This window comes from Olea europaea, chromosome 12 (assembly GCF_002742605.1).
Source record: "Olea europaea var. sylvestris chromosome 12, O_europaea_v1, whole genome shotgun sequence".
NCBI lineage: Eukaryota > Viridiplantae > Streptophyta > Magnoliopsida > Lamiales > Oleaceae > Olea > Olea europaea.
Genome location: NC_036248.1, coordinates 18,828,487 through 18,851,201, shown reverse-complemented (window position 1 = coordinate 18,851,201; position 22,715 = coordinate 18,828,487). Strand labels below are relative to the sequence as shown.

Below are 22,715 nucleotides of genomic sequence, written 5' to 3'. Positions count from 1 at the left end.
CGATTCGACTGACAATGGGAGTGATTTCGACGTTGACGATCGTCGTCCAAGGCTGGGAGTGAGGTCGGCGATTGCAGAGAGAGCTTCGACGTTGTGCTCAGCTTCGGGCGATTCGACTGACAATGGGAGTGATTTCGACGTTGACGATCGTCGTCCAAGGCTGGAAGTGAGGTCGGCGATTGCAAAGAGAGGGTCGGCGATTGTAGAGAGAGGGTCGGTGATTTCTGTGAGAGGCGCTTCGACGTTTGGCTTTCTCTTCCTTCATCTTGCTTTTTTTCTTTGTTTTTCTTCTCCTCACACTTCCTCCCTGACACAATTCTGTCTAGTCAAATCTACAATTAATGCAAAACCTGTAAGGTATTACATTTATGCAGAGGGGTAAATTAGTCCAAAATTTTCATAAATTGCCATATTTCTAATGTCAAAAAAAGGATGATATTTGTGTAACTAAAAATCAAGATTTTGACATGTGGTGTAATTTTCACATAATAAAATAAAACACAATAAAGCGTTGGACCTCACATGTCCTCGCAGCATGCTAGGTCAGCATCAGTTCCGGGAAATGTCAGTTAAATGTCACTGGTGTGGTAGATTCGTTATTTTCTCTAAAATCAGAGGGTTAATATCTAAATGTCCCCCCACTTACAGCTAAACAGTAACTCCACGCCAGTAGCGGTCAGCAGAAAATTCATTTACAACGCAAATCCAAATCAAAAGTGAAGAGATAAAATAAAAATCCTCACCGGAGCTTTACATACAGCCTCCTGTATGTATATGCGGTTTTAGAGAGAGAGGGGGGGTAAGAGAGATCTAAGTTCAACGGCTTCAACCTTCTCTCTCCAGATCAGCTCAAATTTGTATCTCGATGTGTCTTTTCGGGTAATTTTTTATTTTCTGTTCCTTTTTTGTCTTTTAAGAAATCACGGACGAGCGCCTTTTTTTCTTTATGTTTTTTGAAGTATTATTTGAATTGTGCTGAAGGTTTAGCTAGATCGAGGTTTTCCTAATCTATTGCTAATTTTTGTTGTTTTATTTTATTTTTTGGTTATATTTAGCTGCAGTAATAGTGGAAATTGAGATCGAGATTTGCTGGGGTTTTGTTGTGACGGAATTTAGCTTAAAGCTGTGCAATGTTGAAGAAGATGTATAGTGGAAAACTTGGAATTTTGATGTAGAAGTTAGAAGCTTTGTGCAGTAATTCTGGATCTTTAGGAGCTTAAACCTCAGAAAATATTTGACACTTTTTTTGGAATAAGATTGTGGATAGTTTGAGCTGCATTTTTTAAGGAAAGTGGGAATAGAGGAAAATCCAATGGAAGAATTGTCAAAATATGCACATAGTCCTGCCCATTTGGCAGTAGTGCGGCGTGACTATGCCACATTGAAACGGATTGTTTCTGCCCTTCCTATGCTGGCAAAGGCGGGGGAGGTGACTACTGAGGCTGATTCATTGGCTGCTGAACAGGATGCTGATTCTGTGTCTGCAGTGATTGACAGACGGGATGTTCCAGGCAGGGAAACTCCTTTGCACCTTGCAGTGCGCCTTCGTGATGCAACTTCAGCTGAGATTTTGATGGCAGCAGGTGCTGATTGGAGCCTTCAGAATGAGAATGGATGGAGTGCTCTCCAAGAGGCAGTTTGTAGTAGAGAGGAGAACATCGCTATGATCATTGCCCGGCATTATCAGCCTCTTGCCTGGGCCAAATGGTGTCGTAGACTTCCTAGGATTGTGGCATCGGCAGCCAGGATTCGTGACTTTTATATGGAGATAACCTTCCACTTTGAGAGCTCTGTTATACCCTTTATTGGGAGAATTGCACCATCAGACACTTATCGAATATGGAAACGGGGTTCCAATCTCCGTGCAGATATGACCCTTGCAGGGTTTGATGGGTTTCGTATTCAACGGTCTGATCAAACATTTCTCTTCCTTGGAGATGGGTATTCTTCAGAAGATGGCAATGTAAGTTTGGCTCCTGGCTCTTTGATAGTGCTTGCCCATAAGGAGAAAGAAATAACAAATGCTTTGGAGGGAGCTGGTGTTCAACCATCGGAAGCTGAGGTTGCTCATGAAGTGGCCCTGATGTCTCAAACCAATATGTATAGACCAGGAATTGACGTTACTCAGGCTGAGCTTGTTCCCCATTTGAATTGGAGAAGACAGGAGAGGACTGAGATGGTTGGAGCTTGGAAGGCCAAGGTTTATGATATGCTTCATGTGATGGTAAGCGTGAAGTCAAGAAGAGTTCCTGGTGCTATGACTGATGAGGAGCTCTTTTCTGCAAATGATGATGATAGAACTGCAAATGGGGGTGAACATGATGAGTATGATGAGGTCTTGACGGCTGAGGAAAGAATGCAGTTAGATTCTGCTCTTCGCATGGGAAACTCTGAAGACCTTGGTGAGGATGAGGAACCCAAGGTTCTTGATTGCCATGAAAATTATGATGGGGGTTCATATGAAAGTTGTGAATCCAGTGGTGTGACAAAAGAGAAGAAAAGTTGGTTTGGCTGGAACAAAAAAGGTTCCAAGAATTCTGGAGATGATCCCGAGGATTCAAAGATTCTGAAGAAGTTCTCAAAGTTGACACCTGATGATAACAAGCAGCGATCCAATGACAGCCGCAGATCATCATCTGAGTTTCCTAGGGAAGATACGGGAGACCTTAAAAAGTCCAAAGATAAAAGCAGCAAGAAGAAAAAGAAGAAAGGGGCCACGAGTGAGCCAAAAAGTGAAAGTGAGTATAAGAAAGGTCTAAGACCTGTTTTGTGGTTGACACCGGATTTCCCTTTGAAAACAGAAGAATTGTTGCCTTTGCTTGACATACTGGCTAACAAGGTAAAAGCTGTCAGAAGACTGAGGGAGCTTTTGACTACTAAACTTCCTCCTTGCACGTTTCCTGCCAAGGTACTTATTACTGCCCTTGTTTAATGCTGCTTGTTATTTTCTGTTCATCCCTTCATTGGGTATGATATCTTTTATTCTGTTTATATTTTCATTGTGTGCACAAGCTTCCTTCTCTATTGTTTTTAAATCTGCAGCTGGCCTATGCTTATGTCTTGCTTTTGTTGAGTACTGGATAATCTGATGGAGTTAATTGTTTGGTCATCCTGAGGATTTTGATGTGTTATTTCCATGTTCTTGTCAAGTGAGTAGAATTCCATGCAAAGCACTAACTCCCAAGCCTTTAACATACAAGTCCAGAAGAACTAATTTACAATTAGTTCTACTAACCAAGTACTAAAATTTTGTGTTTTTCCATTCTTAAACTAGTTTCCATTTTACTTAATGAATGATTTGTCCAAACCAACATCCATACTAAACATCCCTTTTTATTGAATTATGGGTCTTAGAATATGACATGTCATATGTAATCCTTGTACAGAAGTCTCAGGAGCATAGGGAAAGTCCGTTGTACATTCTAAATTACTGCAAAAAAAAACTCTTGATCCTTCTACTTGGCACTGTATCACTCTAATCTTGGATTTTAGTCTGTTGTCTTCAGGAAATATTACTCTGCTCACTGAACTGTGTTCAAAGTCTAACCATTGAATTTGGTCTAGTTCAAATCGGTTTTGCCTCAATTATGTTATTCAAAAAAATAAAAAAATACCTTTTCAGTCTGTCTTTCTTTTGCTATAGAAAGGCAGTCAAATTGACTGTAATCCTTAGATGTTTCAGTACTTTATGAGTTGTATTGTGCAAATAAAGACTTGGGGTAGTTGTGAGTTTTACATTCAATATCTTGGATATCTAGTACTCATCAGGATAACCTTGTATTAATCACATTCTATAGGCTTTTTTAACTATATAGGGTGGGAAATCTGAAATTTCAGTTTTCCTGCTGTAGTTGCTGTTGTAATAGTTGTTTGTACCTGTGATGAAAAGTTGTTACGTTAAGGTGTGTTTATAGAATAGATGCTAAATAAGCTCAGGTAGTCTAAAGGACGCTTGTGAACCAGGCATTATGAACTTTCTTGAATAGAATACAGGGGCAGGAAAAATAGATCTTCTAAGAAATATTTCCTTTTTTTGGTGGAAACATCCTTGCACCTTAGAATGCATGTCAAGCTAAGGAACTACACTTGCAAAAGATACCATGGATGGATCAAGCAAGCAAAGGGTTGTCCAGTTATTTTAAAACCCTCGTTAGTAATATCATATTAATCCATTAGATATCACCACGACAAGCCTTCGTAGCTTTGGGAATCAAAATCAACACTTAGGTGGCTGAAGGAGGCTAGGTATCAAGACCTAGGTTTAGATGTGGTTGAGGAACATTCTACTCTACTGTATAATGATAATCCATGCACATGATGTGCCGTGCCTGCAGAGAGCTTGAGTTCAATGCCCATGCTATAGTTATTATTCCCTGGGTTGCCATGGCAGTTGAATGAGTCAGTTTTTGAGTTATGATACGTATAACTACATATAATTCCCCTCTGAGTTCCATCCTAGAAAGTCGAGTTACTTCTTGAATCTTTGAATGGTACATGAGCAGGCATCGATTTAACCCTTAGTTATATGTAGAGGTGTAGAGAAGCTCTAATATAATTAAGATGCTGAATGGAAAATAATTTGCAGGCACATGCATGATTATTATAGCCTTCAAGTATGATAAGGGCTAGGGCATCACAATATTGACTTTACCTGATTTCTGTTAGAAAATGCCTTGACAGTCCAATTCTAGCTAGGTTCCTAATTTTGTTGTGCCTTATGGTTGTCATCTATGTATTTGTACCTTTTTGCAATATTAGCATTATGTTCTGCATTAGTTCTTCACAGCAAAGAAGGATTTGCTAAAATATCTACTGTTTCTTAGTCATAATTCATGTGCACTATCATCTTACTTTCAAAGCTTGTATTAAGCCCCCGTTTGAGCCCTATTTTTGGGGAATAATAGATTTTGTAGTCGTGATTTTTGGGGTATGTGTGCTTAAATGGTAGGAAAATATTTTGGGTTTATGTGTAAAATTATTTTATTGAAATAATGTGTGGTCTTTGTAGTATGGACACTTCAATTAGGATAGTGTGTCCATATCTAGTACGTGCCTATATCGATACTTTTCGAACGCTCTTCATATATATTTTTCATTTTTATTAAAAATATTATATATTTTTAAATTAAAGTTATTAGTAAATAACAAATAAATACTCATATTTAAAAGATTTCAACAAGAAAAATTAATAACAAATGTAAAACTAAATATATACTATATAAATGAAGAATTTAAAGAATTTTGTTAATGTGTCAACGACCTATTGCATCAGTACTTTTTAAAAAATTGCGCATCGACGTAATATGTGTTGGATATATGTATCCGTGTCGGTACATTATAGTGTGGTTGAAAATAAGTTTGAGAAAAAATAAGGGTGTGTTTGGTTTGTTGTTATCAGTTTTCAATTTTCAGTGTTTATAGTGAAAAATTCTGAAGACATTCAGAATATGGAAAATAAGCATTTAAATAAAATTTTGAAAATTATAAATTATAAATGAAAATCTAAAATTCTAATAAGTAAAATTTCAAAAAATTAAAATCAAGAAAAATAAATTGAAAAATTAAAACTATAAAAATAAATTTAAAAATAAAAATAAAAGTAATAAATACTTAAAAAAAATAGTTCAAGCTTTTAATGAATATTTACATAAAATTCTAAAAAAATTTAAATGAACACTATAGATAAAAATATTCACAGTCCGCTCATTAAGTTTTATTTTTACGTCATATATTTTAAACTTAATTTATTATTTATTTATTCTTATTTTACTTTTGTAGCAAGAGAAAATGTTGTAAGATTCACCAACTTTAAAATGTAATATTATGTGATAATATATTAACATAAAATTGTTCTAATTTTACAGAATAATCTAATTTTATTGAATAAAATGTCACAAAATAATTTTTCAAAATTTCAAACCAAACGTATATTTTAATTTCTGTTTTGAGAAATAATTTTCAAAATGACAAAGCAAATGTGTCTTTAGAAATTTTAAAATAGAACCTCAAAAATAGAAATAGAAAATTTATAATGAACTCAAACTGAAAATTGAAACAAAAACCAAGCGGGTCGCAAGATTTTTGAGAACGGGGCTCAAATAGGGGCTAAATCCTGCATCATGGGCAGGACAAAAGGGGAAAACAATGTTCTCGTGTCAAAGTTAGAAACAGAACACTTTCAACCAATGGTAATATCTCAACCAGCCTTGGAGATTGGAGCACGGTTCCTCTCCTTTTATGCGTAAAAATTGATCCACGCCCTTGCAAGTCATCACCTAAACTCCGAATGAGCATGTGAACTATTTACTTTGCCTGCTTGATTCTCATTGTTTTCTTGTATCTTTTGGCACTAAACTGACACGTGAATGTGGTACTGCACAGATTGCCATCCCAATTGTCCCAACTATACGGGTTCTGGTAACGTTTACAAAGTTTGAGGAGCTTCAGCCAACAGAGGAGTTCTCAACCCCTCTCTCAAGTCCAGCGCATTTTCAAGATGCAAAGTCTAAGGAGTCGGAGGGCTCTACATCATGGATTTCATGGATGAGAGGAAGTGGCGGAGCGCAATCAATTGATAGTGAAAATCGCAGCTTCCGAGATGAGATTGACCCTTTCCACATACCAGCTGATTATGCATGGGTTGATGCCAATGAGAAAAAACGTAGAATGAAGGCTAAGAAAGCAAAGAACAAGAAACATAAAAAACATGCTACAACTAGAAATCAAGAAAATACAAGACAGTTGAGCGAGGATATTGAGGAATAATGGCAACAAAGATCAAGGTTGGCTGAAGCTCACGGTGGGCAGCATCTGAATCCTGTCCTGATGTCTGACCATTGTATTCCCTAGTGATATATAATAGAAGGCCTGGTTGTTCTGGATGGCCTCATTTGTTGTATTTTGAGGATGTTTTATCTTCTTCAATTGTTGTATTAATGTTATTTGATGTGGGAATTGAAACAAGACAATCTATTTTTTCCTAAGCTCGTTTCAAATGTGTATTCGTTTTCTATTCTGACTAGAAATCATTTTTAAATTAATACTAGTCCATGTAATTTCTTGCTGGATTAATATCGTTTCAACTTGATTTAGCAGAATTTAGATGACTTAGAAACCATAAGCAATCCCGTTAATGATATGTTTAGTTTGGTGGATTATGAATAGTACTCAACAGAGTTAAGGAAGAAATAGAAGTTCAAATGTCACGGGTCATTTGTACAGCCATGTGTATTGAATGGTTAAGGAAGAATACAAGTAAAAATGTTGTGTCATTCATGCATCTGTGTGTATTGAACAAGCTCTACTTGTCAAGATCCTGGAAGAAATGATAACTGCAGCATAAGAAGTGAACTTGAAAATCTGAAACAAAGGAAGTTTGGCAAATTCGTTTAACCGTAGTTCTTTGGAGTTGGATTGGAGGGGCAAGATTAATGGTCACCCTAAATTTGTGTCAATTTCGGTCTAATATCAAAACTGGGTTATTTTGAAAGTTAATAAATTTTAAGTGTGTCAATTAAAGAGACTTGTAAACACAAGAGTCAGTTGAATAGATCAGAAGAGAGAGGAACAGTAAAAGATTAAAAAAAAAAAAACACTGTTATAGTAGTTACATTTTAATTGTTTTTAAGAGAAATGTACCTGCTCTGTTAACTATGTTGCTCTTCTTTCTTCTAGCTTCGTTTGTTTGGTTTTCTCATTTCAAGGCTATCTGGTGTTTAATGAGAGTTTTTCCAAGTTAAAAGCCCATCAACAAGCTAGTGAACCTTACTAATTAGAAAGACAACGATGAAAAAGTTGTTACAAATTACCCTACTGTCTAGAGAGTTCTTATTTTGCTTCTTTGACACAATTGGTACCATTATCAAATGAGGTAGCACGCATTCAAAGAATATTCTTAGACATATACTCAACTATAGTATGATTGTCACATCACCCTTATAATTTGAAGCTGATCAAGTACTTGATTGGAGAGTTAGATAAATCCTGTCACTACATGACATTCTAGAGTATCGTGCGATATTAAAGTATTTTACATCACTCTATGCACTCAACTTTAGAACCAGGATGCCCTAGGGTCCCGCTTGCCTCCTTTGACCTTCGTAGGCCACTGGCTCGGCTCCTCAACAAGACCTCAGGCTGTCAAGCTAGCAAGGATATGTTTCCAATAATTTCAACGAGTAACTTCATTGTATTTTATATCTCCCCTAACTATTGTAGATCTATTCTTGCATTTGGGTAATTATTCATGGTGGTTTTGCTATTACTTAAGTAATCATAATCTACCCCCGTCCGTTGCAATTGGATCGAGTACAGGAAATATCCCGATTGCCAAACATTTCAATTCAGAATTCTTGTGAACTCACCCTGAAAGAGGGAGAAGTTGAATCTGGAAAAATTAGTACTCTTTGTCCCCATACAATAGAAACCCAACACCTCTTGCCTTCAATCTGTGTCAGATACAAATGCCCTTTTAGTAGAAAATAACAAACAAATTCATTCGCCTTGGGCAATTTAGAAAAACTGCACATGCTATGCATTCCCAGAAACATATGAACTCATAAACAGAGAAAAACAAAATAGTATATGAATTCAGATGTCCAAACATAAAGATTCATTGGTCTCCCCACATTGTCTCCCATTGTCCCTAAACTTCGACCATTTCTTCAAAGGGATTTCTCTCCTGTTTAACACCATCCTTTCCCTAAACTACAGTGGTGAAACCCTCTCTCGAATTTCTTATAGGCAAAAAATTTACATTGATCTCTTAGCAGGAACAATATTATACTCTTCTTTCCCTCTTTTCAAATTTCAGAGCTGATGTATTCTTTTAACCCTGAATCATGAGGGCAAGAGGCATAGGTTCAGCATGTGAGCATTCATTTTGCCGCCGATCCAAATCATCTCCGAAGAGGGAGCATAGCACTGAGCACGCAGAGATCAAATCGAAAGCCAAGTACTCCAGTAAAGTACAGTTGCAACCTTGTCCAGCAGCAAACATAAATTATCAAAAATGTCATTTTTTTTTTTAAATGTACGAAAAATTTGCATGTGCACCTAATTTTATCAAAAATGTCACTTTTTTGTGAGAAATATCCAACTTACCTTTTATGTCCCCTTTTTAGGAGTATTTAATGCTAACTTTCCGATCTAATTAATATTATGATAGGGTGTTAAATTAATATATTATAATCATGGATATATTAAATTTATTTATTATAATCATTGGATATATGCATATTTTATTGTATAATATGAATCATTTAAAAAAAAAAGATAAAAAAAACAAAAAAAACCATATTTTAACATCAAATAAATATCTTCTTCAACAAACCCTCATTTCATCCATCTTCTTCATTCATTGATCAAGAAGACATTACTATTTGATACATCATCCATTTTGAGAGGTTAGTTATTACGAATTGTTTATATTTTTATCGAATAGCTTACCCCTTTTTAAATATTAAAAACAACATAATCATCAAAGTGAAGAATGCTTTTGAAACTCTTATTAATCATGATGCTCTTGATTTTTGAAATATTTTTGAAAGAAAAAGATATAAAAAAGAAATCTCAAAAAGATTTAAGCAAATGTTAAGTATTACATTTCATATTTAATGAAGCATTCAATCATTTATTTTTGGAAAGAAGTTGTGATGATGTAGTTGTTGTAGTTGAGAATTGATTACAACCATTAATGTTTTCAATAAGATACCAAACATGTATGAAACTTCTAGACAGTTTTGAAAGTTGAACTGTCGAACTCGACATTTAAAATCGTCGAGATAAATAATTTAACTATTTGGACTCAACCATTCATTTCACCTTTCGTCATTGAATGGATTTAAATATTCAAAAGTGTCACTTTCATGCTATTAAATATCGACACATTGATTGTGCAGAGTTCTTAACGTTGCAATATCAACTTTTCAGGTGTTAATAATCATTTGAAATTCATCGTACGTATGGACGAAAGTTTGTTTATGTGGATGATGAATGAAAGTGGAGAGTGAACAAAACCACTTTCGTTTTAGTTCCGACAAGTATTACCTATGCACTCGTTAGGTAGAGTTGACCATAACCGAACCACGTGTTCCAACCCCATTCTAACATAATTAATGTAAATATGCTTGATGTCTAAAAATAGTTGATGTTGTATTTTGAATATTCACATGATAGCGTTGTACATTCTAAAATTATATTATCATTTTATTATTGTTTGCAGATATTAGTCGTGTTTAAGTTCACAAGCAAAATAATTATATAGACAAAAATTGTATACCATCCGACAAAAGGATTATATCATTCTCGACAAATAGTTGTGAAGTAGAAAATTTGACTGCAAAAAACTGTATAAGGGACATACTGTTCTCAAACACATTCCCAACTTACATTATTATTAGCATTTTATTATCATTTGCAAATATTGCATAACATCCTGACAGTTAAACTATCGATCCCGACAGGAGGTTTCTATCATTCTCGACAATTGATTGCGAGCAAAAAATGTAACTATAAATAAGATGCACAAGGATAAGGTGTTGCATGATATTTGGTAAAGACGTTACTATATTTATCTCTGACAAAATTATAATACATAACTTAACAAATTTTCTCGTGTTAATTGAACAATCCAACGAGTATGAGAAACGAGAAATGATAAAATGTGTCACCACATGTGGATGCAACCACTAAATCATGTTTATAACCACATTCTTGGATGTAAGCAAAATGAGGTCATTGATTACACAAATCAATTCTAATGTAGTATTAATAAATTTGGTCACACTATTTCTTTATTCTTTTTCTCCTCTCCTTGGTGTATAAGTCCTAGTAGATGCTGCAGGAAATCGAATGTGTATTGATCATTGCTCTTTGTATTATCAATATCATTACTTTCGATGGGTATGGTGGCTACCTCCGTCATGCTACAAGTTGAGGGAACTTTCTCGTTGTTCGAGGATGACACTTTGAGCTCTATTGGTCCTCCATCTATTTGAAAACAACATTTGCAATACTAACCGACATGAGTTCATTATTTCTAGTTTGCAAATTACGGAATGAGACGAGAGTATTTAAAATTTTGAATTCCTCATAATTAACATACATATCGTTCGCCTCTTAGTTCTCACTAGGCAATAGACCCTTATAATTATCGGAGCACAGATTGATACATCCTCCATCTAATTGAAAACAATAATTACAATATTAATGGACATGAATTCAATATTTCTAGTTTGCATATTACGAAATGAGATGAGTGTATTTAAAATTTTGAATTTTTCAGATTTTAATGCTAAATACATGTATAAGAAATAAAAAAAAACTATAATGTTCGAGAAATACTGCATTTACCTTCGAAAATGATAGTTTATATCGAAAGATAACTCATTTGTCGAGAATAAGCGAAACGAATGTCGGGAACGACAGTTTATCGCGACATATGGGTTACAGAACTGATCTTTCAAGAAGTTCTTGTATGGAGAATTCATAACTTTACAAACTTCCATTGTGACAAATTACACAGTTTGCGTAGAAGATTCGATGCCCATGTCTAACTTAAAAAAATATAATAAATAAGGTAGACTGGAATGACATGTATAATACAATAATCGTCTTTCACAAATCAAACAAAATTCAAAGAAATATAACGTAAAGAATTGACAGAATGTGGAATATTTTTTTTAGAAAAATATATAAAAAAAGTTCATACCCAAAAAAATAGAAAAAATAAAATATCCAAAAAAATATAAACCGCAAAAAAATGGAGAAATCTAAATTACCTGTAAATGTACACTCTAAACAAAGTCGAACTTAAAACAAAGAACAATCTAACTCACGGTCTAGATGTAGGAAACTCAAAATTGATTGTGCAATCTAAGAGAAAGACAAAAAAATGAACATAGTAAAAAACTTGAAACAAAACCTTCAATCAATTTTAAAAAACTCATATATTTGAAACCTTACATACGATATTCTTCTTCCTTCTGTATTGACATAATAAACGGGATCCTAATACAAGAACTTGCACTCCATATAGTTTTCAAAGAATCAAGAGAGGAAAAATAAAAAAGAAGAAAAGAGAAATTTTTGCAAAGAAACGTACTAGAGAGATAAAAATGAATGAGTTAAAAGTTAATAAATTTTGCTTTATATATATATATATAAAAGAAAAAAGAGAAATTTTGCAAAGAAACGTACTGGAGAGATAAAAATGAATGAGTTAAAAGTTAATAAATTTTTCTCTTATATATATATATATATATATTGTAAGGATTTTGAAGTACAATTTTGAGGTAATTGATTGTCACATTTTCTCCACTTTTTGTACAACTTTTTATGTTGTCAACTTAAGGATGTGCAGGGTATTTGAATTTTAAAGAGGGGCAAAAATGTTCAAAATTGACAATCTTGAAAAGACTTTTAAAAAGTGACATTTTTGTAAATGCAAAGCCAAAAGTTGATTATTTTAGTAATTTCATCATTATCATATAAGTCAGTCTACATGGGGAAATACTTGAAAATAACCTAAATTTAGAGGCTATTTTTCCAAACTAGCCTTTGACCAATTCAACCAATAAAAGTGCCTAAAATACCCCTCCTTATAAATATTACGTACAAATCACTACAATATAGAAATCTTCTATTCTAGTTCTTCAAATTAATCATTACTTGAATTTAGATAGATTTATTGCTTACATAGATTTATTTGATTTTTGTTCGCTCAAAGTAGCACCCCCTTAAATTGGTATCAGAGTCATTGAGATCATGAAAATTAAAATAAGAAAAATAAATAATTATTGGTATTTAGAAGAAGAAAAAAAGATATATATATATATATATATTATAAAGAAAAGTATGAGTATAAATGATAATACAGATTTAAAATTGAATAGATTAATTGTAAATATTAATAAGATACAAGAAAAAGTAAAAGATATAATATTAATACCAGATGAAATGAAAATATCAAAAGAAAAACATTTAATAAAATTAAAATTTGAAAATTAAAACTACAAAGTAAATTCTGTAAGATAGTAAAAGAAGAATTAGTAAATACAGATATAGCTAAAAAAGATTTGGAAAAATAATAGATGAAAAAGAAGGTAAAAGATGTAAATTAACTTATATGTTAGAAAGATAATTAAGAAAAAATTAATATGTCAATAAGTGAATATATGGAAGAATTAAAACTTTTAATAAAAATGTTAATAAAAAATGTCCAAGATTTAAGAAATGGAGTGAAAGAAACAAGAAATGATGTAGATATATTAAAAATTGAAATTAGAGAATTAAAAGAAAATAATAAAAATAAAGAAAAGAAAATTGATAAAAAAAATTATAGAAAAAGAAATTACTCGAATAGGAAAGAAACATATTGAAAAAGAAAATATAGTAATAGAAACAGGGAGTATGGACGATAAATTTAGAAAAAAACATATTACCTAAAATATTAGAAGAGGAAGAATCTAGAGAAAAAAATATTAGGAAAATTAAAAATAGAAGAAAATCAAGAAAATAAAGATTAATGGGGAGTTATATTTACTTATAGAAAATTTTGATCAATTAAGTTTAAGTGAATACCAAGTTTTAATGAATACTGGAGGAAGACCTAATCCAATAGAAATCTCTAAACAAAAATTGTAAGAATCAGATGAAAGTTATATACATATATATAATAAATCATATAGACCATTTTATGATAAAATAAAAGATAGACAACCATATAAAGGAAATAAATATAGAGAGAGGTTTGAATTAAATGATAATTATGATAAACCTATTAACCATAGAGGAACAAAATTATATTTAAATTGTAAAATAGTTATTAAAAAAGATTAATGATATTATTATTTTTTATATAATAAAGATGACATATGTAAAAGTACTGAAAGAAAGATAAATTTCTTAATAGCATCCTTTGAAAGAGATGTTAGAAATTGGTGGGAATGAATAAGTAATGATACAAAAACATTAATAAAAAGAAATGTTCAAACAGAAATAATTAAATTAGATAAATAAGGTATAGAAAAGTTAGTAGAATATATTTCAGATGAATTTTTAGAAGAAAATTGGATAAGAAGTGTTGAAGGAAAAGCAATAAGAGAAAAAGATAATGCTAGAATTATATTAATAAATTTAACAATATGTGATGTGTAAAATGAAAGAATAAACTTGTGAATTCAGAAATTATTATTATACGCAATTTTATAGTAATGAAAATCAAAAAGTATACCAAGACATGTACTATAATAAGTTAACACGTTTATGGAGAATAAATTTTAAAATAGAATTTGAAAAATATGTCAGAGATAATATTGGAATATCTAGAACTTTATGTTCAAGAATAAAATTTTTATTTGAAAGACTTGCATATATATGTCAACAAAGACAATTATTGAAAAATCAGGAAAATTAACTATAATATGTTGTGAAGATATGAAAAATCCTATACAATAGGGATGTAATCCTAAAAGAAAGATTAATAAAAGAAAATATAAAAATAAAAAATTTAGAAATTTTAATGAAAAATATATAAAATCTAGAAGAAGATATTATAAAAGAAAAAAAAACTCATATAATCAACAGAAAAATAAAAATTATAAGAAAAATAAGAGTCAATATAAATGTTAAAATTGTGCGGAAATATGTCATATAAGCCCTGATTGTGATAAAAAGAAAATTAAAATATTACAAAAAGAATATTTGGAAATAAAAGATGAATTAAGTGAAATATCAAATATTTAATAATATTATAATCAAGAAGTATATATAAGTGAAACAGATGATGATGAATCAGGACCTGAATAAAGAAATAGATGAAATAGAAAATAATAATATAAATATACAAGAATATGAAAGAATAGAAAGTTATAGATTAAAAGTTATTTTTGATAATAACAAATTTAGGAAAATGCAAAAATTAATATAAATAGGAAAATGAGAAGTTTTAGATAGAATTTGGAAAAGTGAAAGGATAACAATAAATGAATATCATAAAATTGAGAAAACTATAGATATAAAAACAACATATGAAAAACATAAATTGAATCTTTTAACAAAAAATACAGTTGAAGAACTATTAACAAGAATTAATAAAAAATAAAGTGAAAAAACCCAATACATTTATCTAGCAGGAATACAAATAATGTTTAAATCATTATTCAGAGAATGGATATACTGACCCTTAAATATAACCTTACATAATGGAAGAATAATAAGTCTAAAAGATTGTATTTAGGAACAATATGAGAAAATTTAGCATATCAAAAAATAATGTTTACATGCTACCCAAAAATTGTGTATCATTGAAAGATATAAACTTTAATGAAATTTTAAGATTGCATTTTAAGCTACATAGAGATGATATCATGCAATTAGGTGATCAAATTATGACTATAGAATAAAGAGCTTTATATATATATATTTACCAATTTTAATTATGGAAATTTTTATTCCAATAAACCATATATTGAAGTACATAAAGAATGCAAGTAAGGATGGCAATCGAGCTCACCGGCTCCGGCCGAGCCCCATTTTGGAGACACAGGCTTTGCCCGAGCCGGCCCGTTAGCTCACGAGCTTTTTACCTAAAAAAAATAAATTTAAATTTGAGACTTGAAAGGCAGCAATTCGCTGCCTAAGGCAGTAAGCTGTTGCCTTTAGTTCGCTGCTTTCAAGGCAGCCAAGCTGCTGTCTTTTAAGGTAGCAGTTTAGGAGGAGGAGGAAAAAAGGGGGGGGGGGATGGAGAAAACGAGCCTGCCCGGCTCTCCCAGTAAAAAGCCCGAGCTTTTCCTTTTTTTTATTTGTCGAGCTTTTACCCCGGCCCGGCTCGATTCCGCAAAAAAGCTCGGTCATTTTAACTGGGCCGAGCCGAAACTTTAGGCTCGTGAGCCGACTCGTTTACACCCCTAAATGTAAGGATATTTGCAAGATAATAGAGCCAAATAAAAAAAATATGTTTAATTTCAGAAGAATATGAATTTATTATAATAAGAAATAAACCTAAAATAACATAATTAAATGAAGAAGAATATTCTAATAATATAATATTTAAAGATGAAAAATTAATTAAAAGATCAAAAAGTCTTAGAATACCTAATAAAAATCAATCGGAAGAATTTAGAAATATAAGAGAAATAAAACTTTATAGAAATACTGGAAATATGAAATAGAAGGAGAATATTATAATGGAAGAAAATATATAAATGGATCAAATATAGTAATAGACACAGGAATTAGTGAATGTCATATAGCTTCAATCAGAAATGCATGATTAATAACTCATAAAACTGATCCATATAGACATATAAATTTTGATGGACAAATACATATTTCAGAATTAGAAGTTAAAGTACTAATAAAAATAGGAGGAATAAACATTTTAGTACAATGTTTTATAGATAAGAGTATGGATATAAACCCTCATATACTTCTATAAATGAGTTTTCTGAATGGATTAGAAAATTATAGTATAAAAAGAGAAGGATTACATATAATACATAATGGACAAACTATATTATGCAAAAAATTAAATGAACAATCAGATAAGTTTTTCATTAGCTGTATATATACAAGTTATTATTGTAGAAACAAATATAACAACTTGTGCTTTAATAAATACAGGAAGTGATATAATAATATTTAAAACTTTTTTGATAAACATGGAATAATAATAGTAATATAAAAATAACTGGAGTTACAGAAGAAAGTACCCAGATAATAAATAGTGCTGATAAAGTTAATATAATTATTGGAAGGAAAAAAGTTATGATAAATAAAATATATAAATATGATAAATTAGAATGTGATATATTATTAGAAAATGACTTTATACAACAATTTCAATATTATAAACAAAATAATTATATGATAATGTTACAAACACCTTGCTCATACTTATTAAAATTTCAAGAGAATTTAGACCTTGTAGAATTCAGCCAGCCCAGCGTAGTGATAAATGAGAGAAAAAATCAATCATATTTCATGAAATAAAAAATATATATTGTATAAAAAAAGTCCTAAAAGCAGGAATAGAAATGAGTATAGGAAAAATTATTGAACAATTAGAAAAAAATTATAAAGAAAATTTATTATTATTTTGGAAACCACATCACATTAAAGTCAACATAGAATTAACAAAAAATGTTATAATAGGAGTCAGACCAATAATGTATACTATAGAAGATTCAAAAGAATTATTAGAACAAAAATTTATTAGACCTAATAATGGACCTCATAGTAGTCCGGCCTTTATTGTTATGAAAAATTCTGAACAAGTTAGAGAAAAAATTAGAATGATTATAAATTATAAAGAATTAAATAAATAAACTAAAGTTGATGGATATTTTTTTACCAAATAAAGAAGTTTTAATAAACTTTGTAAAAGGAAAACAATATTATTTTAAATTTGATTGTAAATCAGGATTTTTGCAAGTAAAAATGGAAGAAAATAATATACAATACACTGCATTCAGTACACCTCAAGAAAAATATGAATGGTTAGTAATGTCATTTGACTTAAAAAATGCACCACAAATATATATAAAAAAATGGATAATATATTTAAAATTTTTAATTAATTTCTAATTGTTTATATAGATAACCTATTGATATGTTCTAATAGTAAAGAAGAACATAGAAATTATTTAATCAAATTCATAAAAGAATGTAAAAAAGAAGGAATTGTACTTTCCATAAAAAAAATCTATAATAGAAAAATAAGAAATAGACTTTCTTGAATTATCAATAGATAAAAGAGGAATAAAATTATAGACTCGTATATCTAAAAAGATAGAAAATTTTTCAGATAAATTAGAATTCAAAGATCAAATATAAAAATTCTTAGAATGTTTAAACTATGCCGAAAGATTTATTGAAAATCTTTTTAAGAAAAGACATAAAATATAAATTTTGCTAAGAAAAACAAATATTAAATGATAGATGAAGAATATATAGAAATAGTTAAATCATTAAAAGAAAAATGTAAAAATCTACCAAAATTAAGATTATCAGATGAAAAAGATAATTTGATTGTTAATACTGATGTCTCAAATAAATATTGGACAATAATATTAAAAACAGATCTAAATGAGATTTGTAGATATTCAAGTGGAACATTTAATCAAACACAAATAAATTATACCACTCATGAAAAAGAATTACTAGCAATTATTAGAGAAATAAAAAAGTTCTCATTATTTTTATTATCTAAGAAATTTACTGTTGAAACTGATAATTCTCAAGTTGTAAGATTAGTCAAGAATAAACTAGTATCAGAACCTCAATATAGAAAACTTCATAGATGGCAAGCTTATTTAGCATTTTATAATTTTGATATAATCCATATTAAAAGAGTTAATAATTTTTTTTGCAGATTTTCTCAGTAAAAACATAGAATTTGCTGATGGATAAAGTCATGGTTATGGATTTATATAAATCTATCATACATATACAAAAAAAGGATAGATTTTTTCAAAGAAGAATCTGAAAACATAAATACTGGAGTAACACAGATCTTAGAAATGTTCAACTCAAATATAAAAATATTGTTGAATATTATTACTAAGCATCATAAAGAAATCATAGAATTCAAAAATCAAGTTGAAACTATTGCAGCACAACTAAAAGATATACTATCTGAGACATATATATCAAAGAGCTCAAGAATGAGTTTTTCAAATCAATACCAAACAAGGACAGCTGGAAGTAACAATGGACCCAAACGAGACACCATAACAATTGATAAAAAAAGAGATTTAACATCAACTAAAAAAGTGGTGATACGTGAAGATAAAAAAAAAATTCAAAAACTATCAGTATCATAAACTAAGATCAAGATGATATGATCTCTTTAGATCCAAAAGAAGAAAAATATGTCAAAATAGTTAGAATTGTTTATGAAATAAAAATGAGTGAATCATATTTCATCTCTCCATTAAATAATATCTATCATAGAGTGACAGCTATGGAAGGAGGAAACCTCTCATTCATAAAGATAATTCCAGACTATGAATTTTTAGATTTGATGTATTCAGGAAAAGATTTGCTCAAAATATCAAAATTTAATGACATATTCATAAAAGAAGTATCAAAATTTACCAATGGACGAAAAATATATTTGAAATTTTATTCAATGAGTCCTGAATATGATAAGGTTATTTATTATCCAGTTGAGCATATAATATCAATTGGATATGTAGCATCTAATTTTCAAATAGATGTTATAGAAAATGATAAAAAGGCTTCTAAGGTGACAAAGTCATGGATCAAGCATAGAAGAACACTTGGAATCAAAGCCATATACAATATTGCCTAAAATTTGCATGATAGAAAATTTCCATGCTTATGTCAATATGAAAACTGGATGTTAGTCACAAATGGATGAATTGAAAAATCAAAAATTTTGAAGGACTACATTATGAAATTTGACATATATCAATTTTTAAGATGTCCTATCACTATCAAAAAATTCTACCAGCTAAAAGATTGTCCCAATTGCATGTGAAAAAATAAAGAAAAGATGACAATAATAGAGCTTCTTTTATAAAAGGCAGAAGCTGCATGTGAAGATGTAGGCCTAAAAAGAAAAATAATAGAAAGACAAGTATACCTTTTGATGTAGCTGATGTATGCAATTATGTAAATAGATCAATAATAATAGCTTCATATGTATGTATAAATAGAGGCAATAGGAGAGGAGAGGGATATCTTGAAATCTCGAATTGTAATCAATAGCTACTCTCAAACCATCCTCAATTTGAAAAATCAATTCTTCTGAAAATTCTTTTGTACCAAATAGAAATCTTGTATAAATTTTTTAGAAATAAAATTCCAATATTTTGATATCAATATGAGTTTCTAAATCATTTTTTCGATAGATTCTTGAAAGTTCTAATAGAAAGTTTCTTTCTTATTTAACAAAAGAGAGTTTTCCTTATTTGAAATCTAGAGATTTATTCTTTAGAATTGATACGGTGAAAGCAAGAAGCTGAAATAGTAAAAATTCAGTAAAGGCAAGAGGCCATTGAAGGAAGCAGTTTACGTATTCAAAGCTCGAATATCACTCAGTTCTAAAAATAAAGGTCCAGATCAAAACTAAGGTAAGACTATTAATTTTTGCTAAAATTTGAACGAATCTTTTTAAGATCTTAGAGAATCGTAGCGATTATTTGTATGATTAAATGTCAGGATATACAATTGAAGGATTAGATAATTTATTAGAATGAATATTAGAAAAAATAAAAAATATTATTTCTCAATTAAAAAAATATAGATGTATCATCAGAAGAATAAGATATACTTAAGAAAAAATATGAACAATATGTTGCAGATTATTCCAATATATTAGATATAGAATGGACCTATATACTGAAATCCAGGAATAAAATAAATATAAGATAAAAATAGTCTAAAAGATCAAGATATATATTGCAATATAAGAAGAACCATTTCATTAAGAGCAATATAGATTTTTCTATGGATAAATTAAAAGGATATAAATATAGGCCAAACAGAAAAATCTCCCGCCTACATGACATGTCATGTAGAGGTTTGACGTAAAATGTTACTATCTTATAAGTTTGTGATCTTCAAATTGTGTGAATCAAATTCTCACAACGAAGATTCCCGTGACTTATAAGCTAGATAAATTCAACTTTTTTTTTTTGGCCAAACATGGTAATAATCTACCACGTTGCTAAAGGATACTGAAATTCCAAAACGAATGAATGAAAAAATTCTACAAGTCAAACATCCCATCTAAAGTTAATAAAATAAACAACCTCCCCTTAACTCACGTAGATTTGTATGATATTTTGACTTCTCTTTATTAGGTTGTGGGAAGGTGAATTTAGGTAAGACTATTTAGTATACACCCTGTGCTGAACGAGTTGATTGGTCACCCACAATTCATTTCTATTTATAAAATAGCTTTGTTTGGCTAAATTTAAGTAAAACTTTTGGACAGCATGATAGAGAACTTTCACGATTTATTTTTATTTTTTTGAATGGATGAGACATCGTCCGGACTCCGGCTTAGCCCATTTCCTCATTTTTTTTGAAAGATCCTAACCCTACCATATTAGGATCTCCACAATATCGAACTTGCATACGATCTCAATGAAGGCTAGGAAATGAGGGGAATGATAGCATTGCTCGACCGCTTTAAAAAGAAATAATAATAATAGCAGGGAGGATGGGGGCACATAAGAAGAGAAGATTTTTTCTTAGGAGTTTAGTTCAATACAAAGATGCATCGTTTAGGTATTCGCACAGTTTCTAAAAGAACTTTCAGATAATTCAATGGTTTAACTTTGATTCAAATGATATCAGAGGTATATCTTTTATCTGATTTAGTTGTGAGGGTTCTATCATTTTGAGTTTCAAGTGGTCTTTTTATACAATATTTCCCACTTGAGCCTATTACTTATGCTCATGTATCACATTTCAACTATCTAAATATGTTCAATATAAAAAATTATTTAAAAGTAAATTAAATTTAGATAAAAATGTTACCTGTAGATAATTTTTCAGTGAATTTTTTCTTTTGGTATCGCCTCTTTTTATAAGCAACACTTATTTACATCATAGAAATGAGGGTGAATTAAAACTTCGAAATACGTCTCACCATTCATTCATAACTACTTTTTTAAAAACTTTCATAAGTGTGTTCACCAATCACTTTGTTAGTCTTCATTGTATAAAACTAAAGTAATGGAGGACACGAAAACGGAAAGATAATTTGACAACATTCCAATGTAAAACGTATAGGTTTTACAATTACTTTAATAAAAGTTAAGTTTTTTTAAAAAAGGTAACACTAACAGCAAGTTTCCTCTAAAATAAAAGAAAATTCGTTGAGAAGTATGTTTTAAGCTTAAACAAACATGTTTCTAGCTTTAAAACTTACTTTTAAGTATATTTCTTCTCTAGTAGAGTATTTGCTATTTTAGGACGGTCTCACTTCTTAGTTCATAATTTTAATCTTAGCCAAACATGCTTTAAACTTATTTTTAAATGTAACTTTTAAGCAAATCTTACCTGATATCCACTCAGCATTTTTCTGCCGCAAATGCACCGACCAAAGAGTCCCATTTTCAGAATAAAAATGTTTGCTTGACAGTGTGACACACGTTAAATATTTATTATTTCCAAAATCTTAGCCATAATTTCTTAATATAAAAAGTCCGCCGAATACAACCTCCTCCTCGGTCACGGGCCCACATAGTCAATTTAAGATACTTAAAAAAATTGTAGTTAGGTTTCCAATTAACATTTCTCAATTTAGTGAAGCATTGAATATTCATGGTAGGTGAGAAAATTTTAAGTGACTAAATTCACTGTGTTAAAATATTACTTTTCAATTTTGTTAATTGTGAGATAAACGATGGAAAGGGTTTAAACTCGAACTTCTTAGAAATGACGTTCACAAAATAAATCAAATGAATATAGTTCAGTTTGAATTAGAAAAGCAATACGATGCGATTTTTACCAAAATGATTGGACAAAGCTTCTCAAAAACTAAAATGAGACTTTTACATGATCAGGGTATTAAGTGGTGCGAGTCGTAGAATGAGCTAAATTAAATAACGATTTTCTCATGTGAGCCGCTCAGTGGTTCGCACGAGTTAGCTCGCGAGCACTGCGATTCATGTGTGAGCCAGTTCATCCTGGTGGACCTTTTTTCTTTTTGGGGGGGGGGGGGGGGGGGGGGGGGC

The 22,715-nt window shown here is 30.6% G+C and overlaps 1 protein-coding gene across 1 annotated transcript; it reads left to right on the top strand.

Moving 5' to 3' along the window:
• Positions 1 to 642: 642 nt before the first annotated feature.
• On the top strand, positions 643 to 7,040 carry LOC111405981 (ankyrin repeat domain-containing protein 13B). The gene is made up of 3 exons (XM_023035131.1): positions 643 to 879; positions 1,056 to 2,908; positions 6,382 to 7,040. The coding sequence occupies exons 2-3, from the start codon at positions 1,313 to 1,315 to the stop codon at positions 6,763 to 6,765; spliced, it is 1,980 nt and encodes a 659-aa protein (XP_022890899.1). The 5' UTR covers positions 643 to 879; positions 1,056 to 1,312; the 3' UTR covers positions 6,766 to 7,040.
• The last annotated feature ends 15,675 nt before the right edge of the window (positions 7,041 to 22,715 follow it).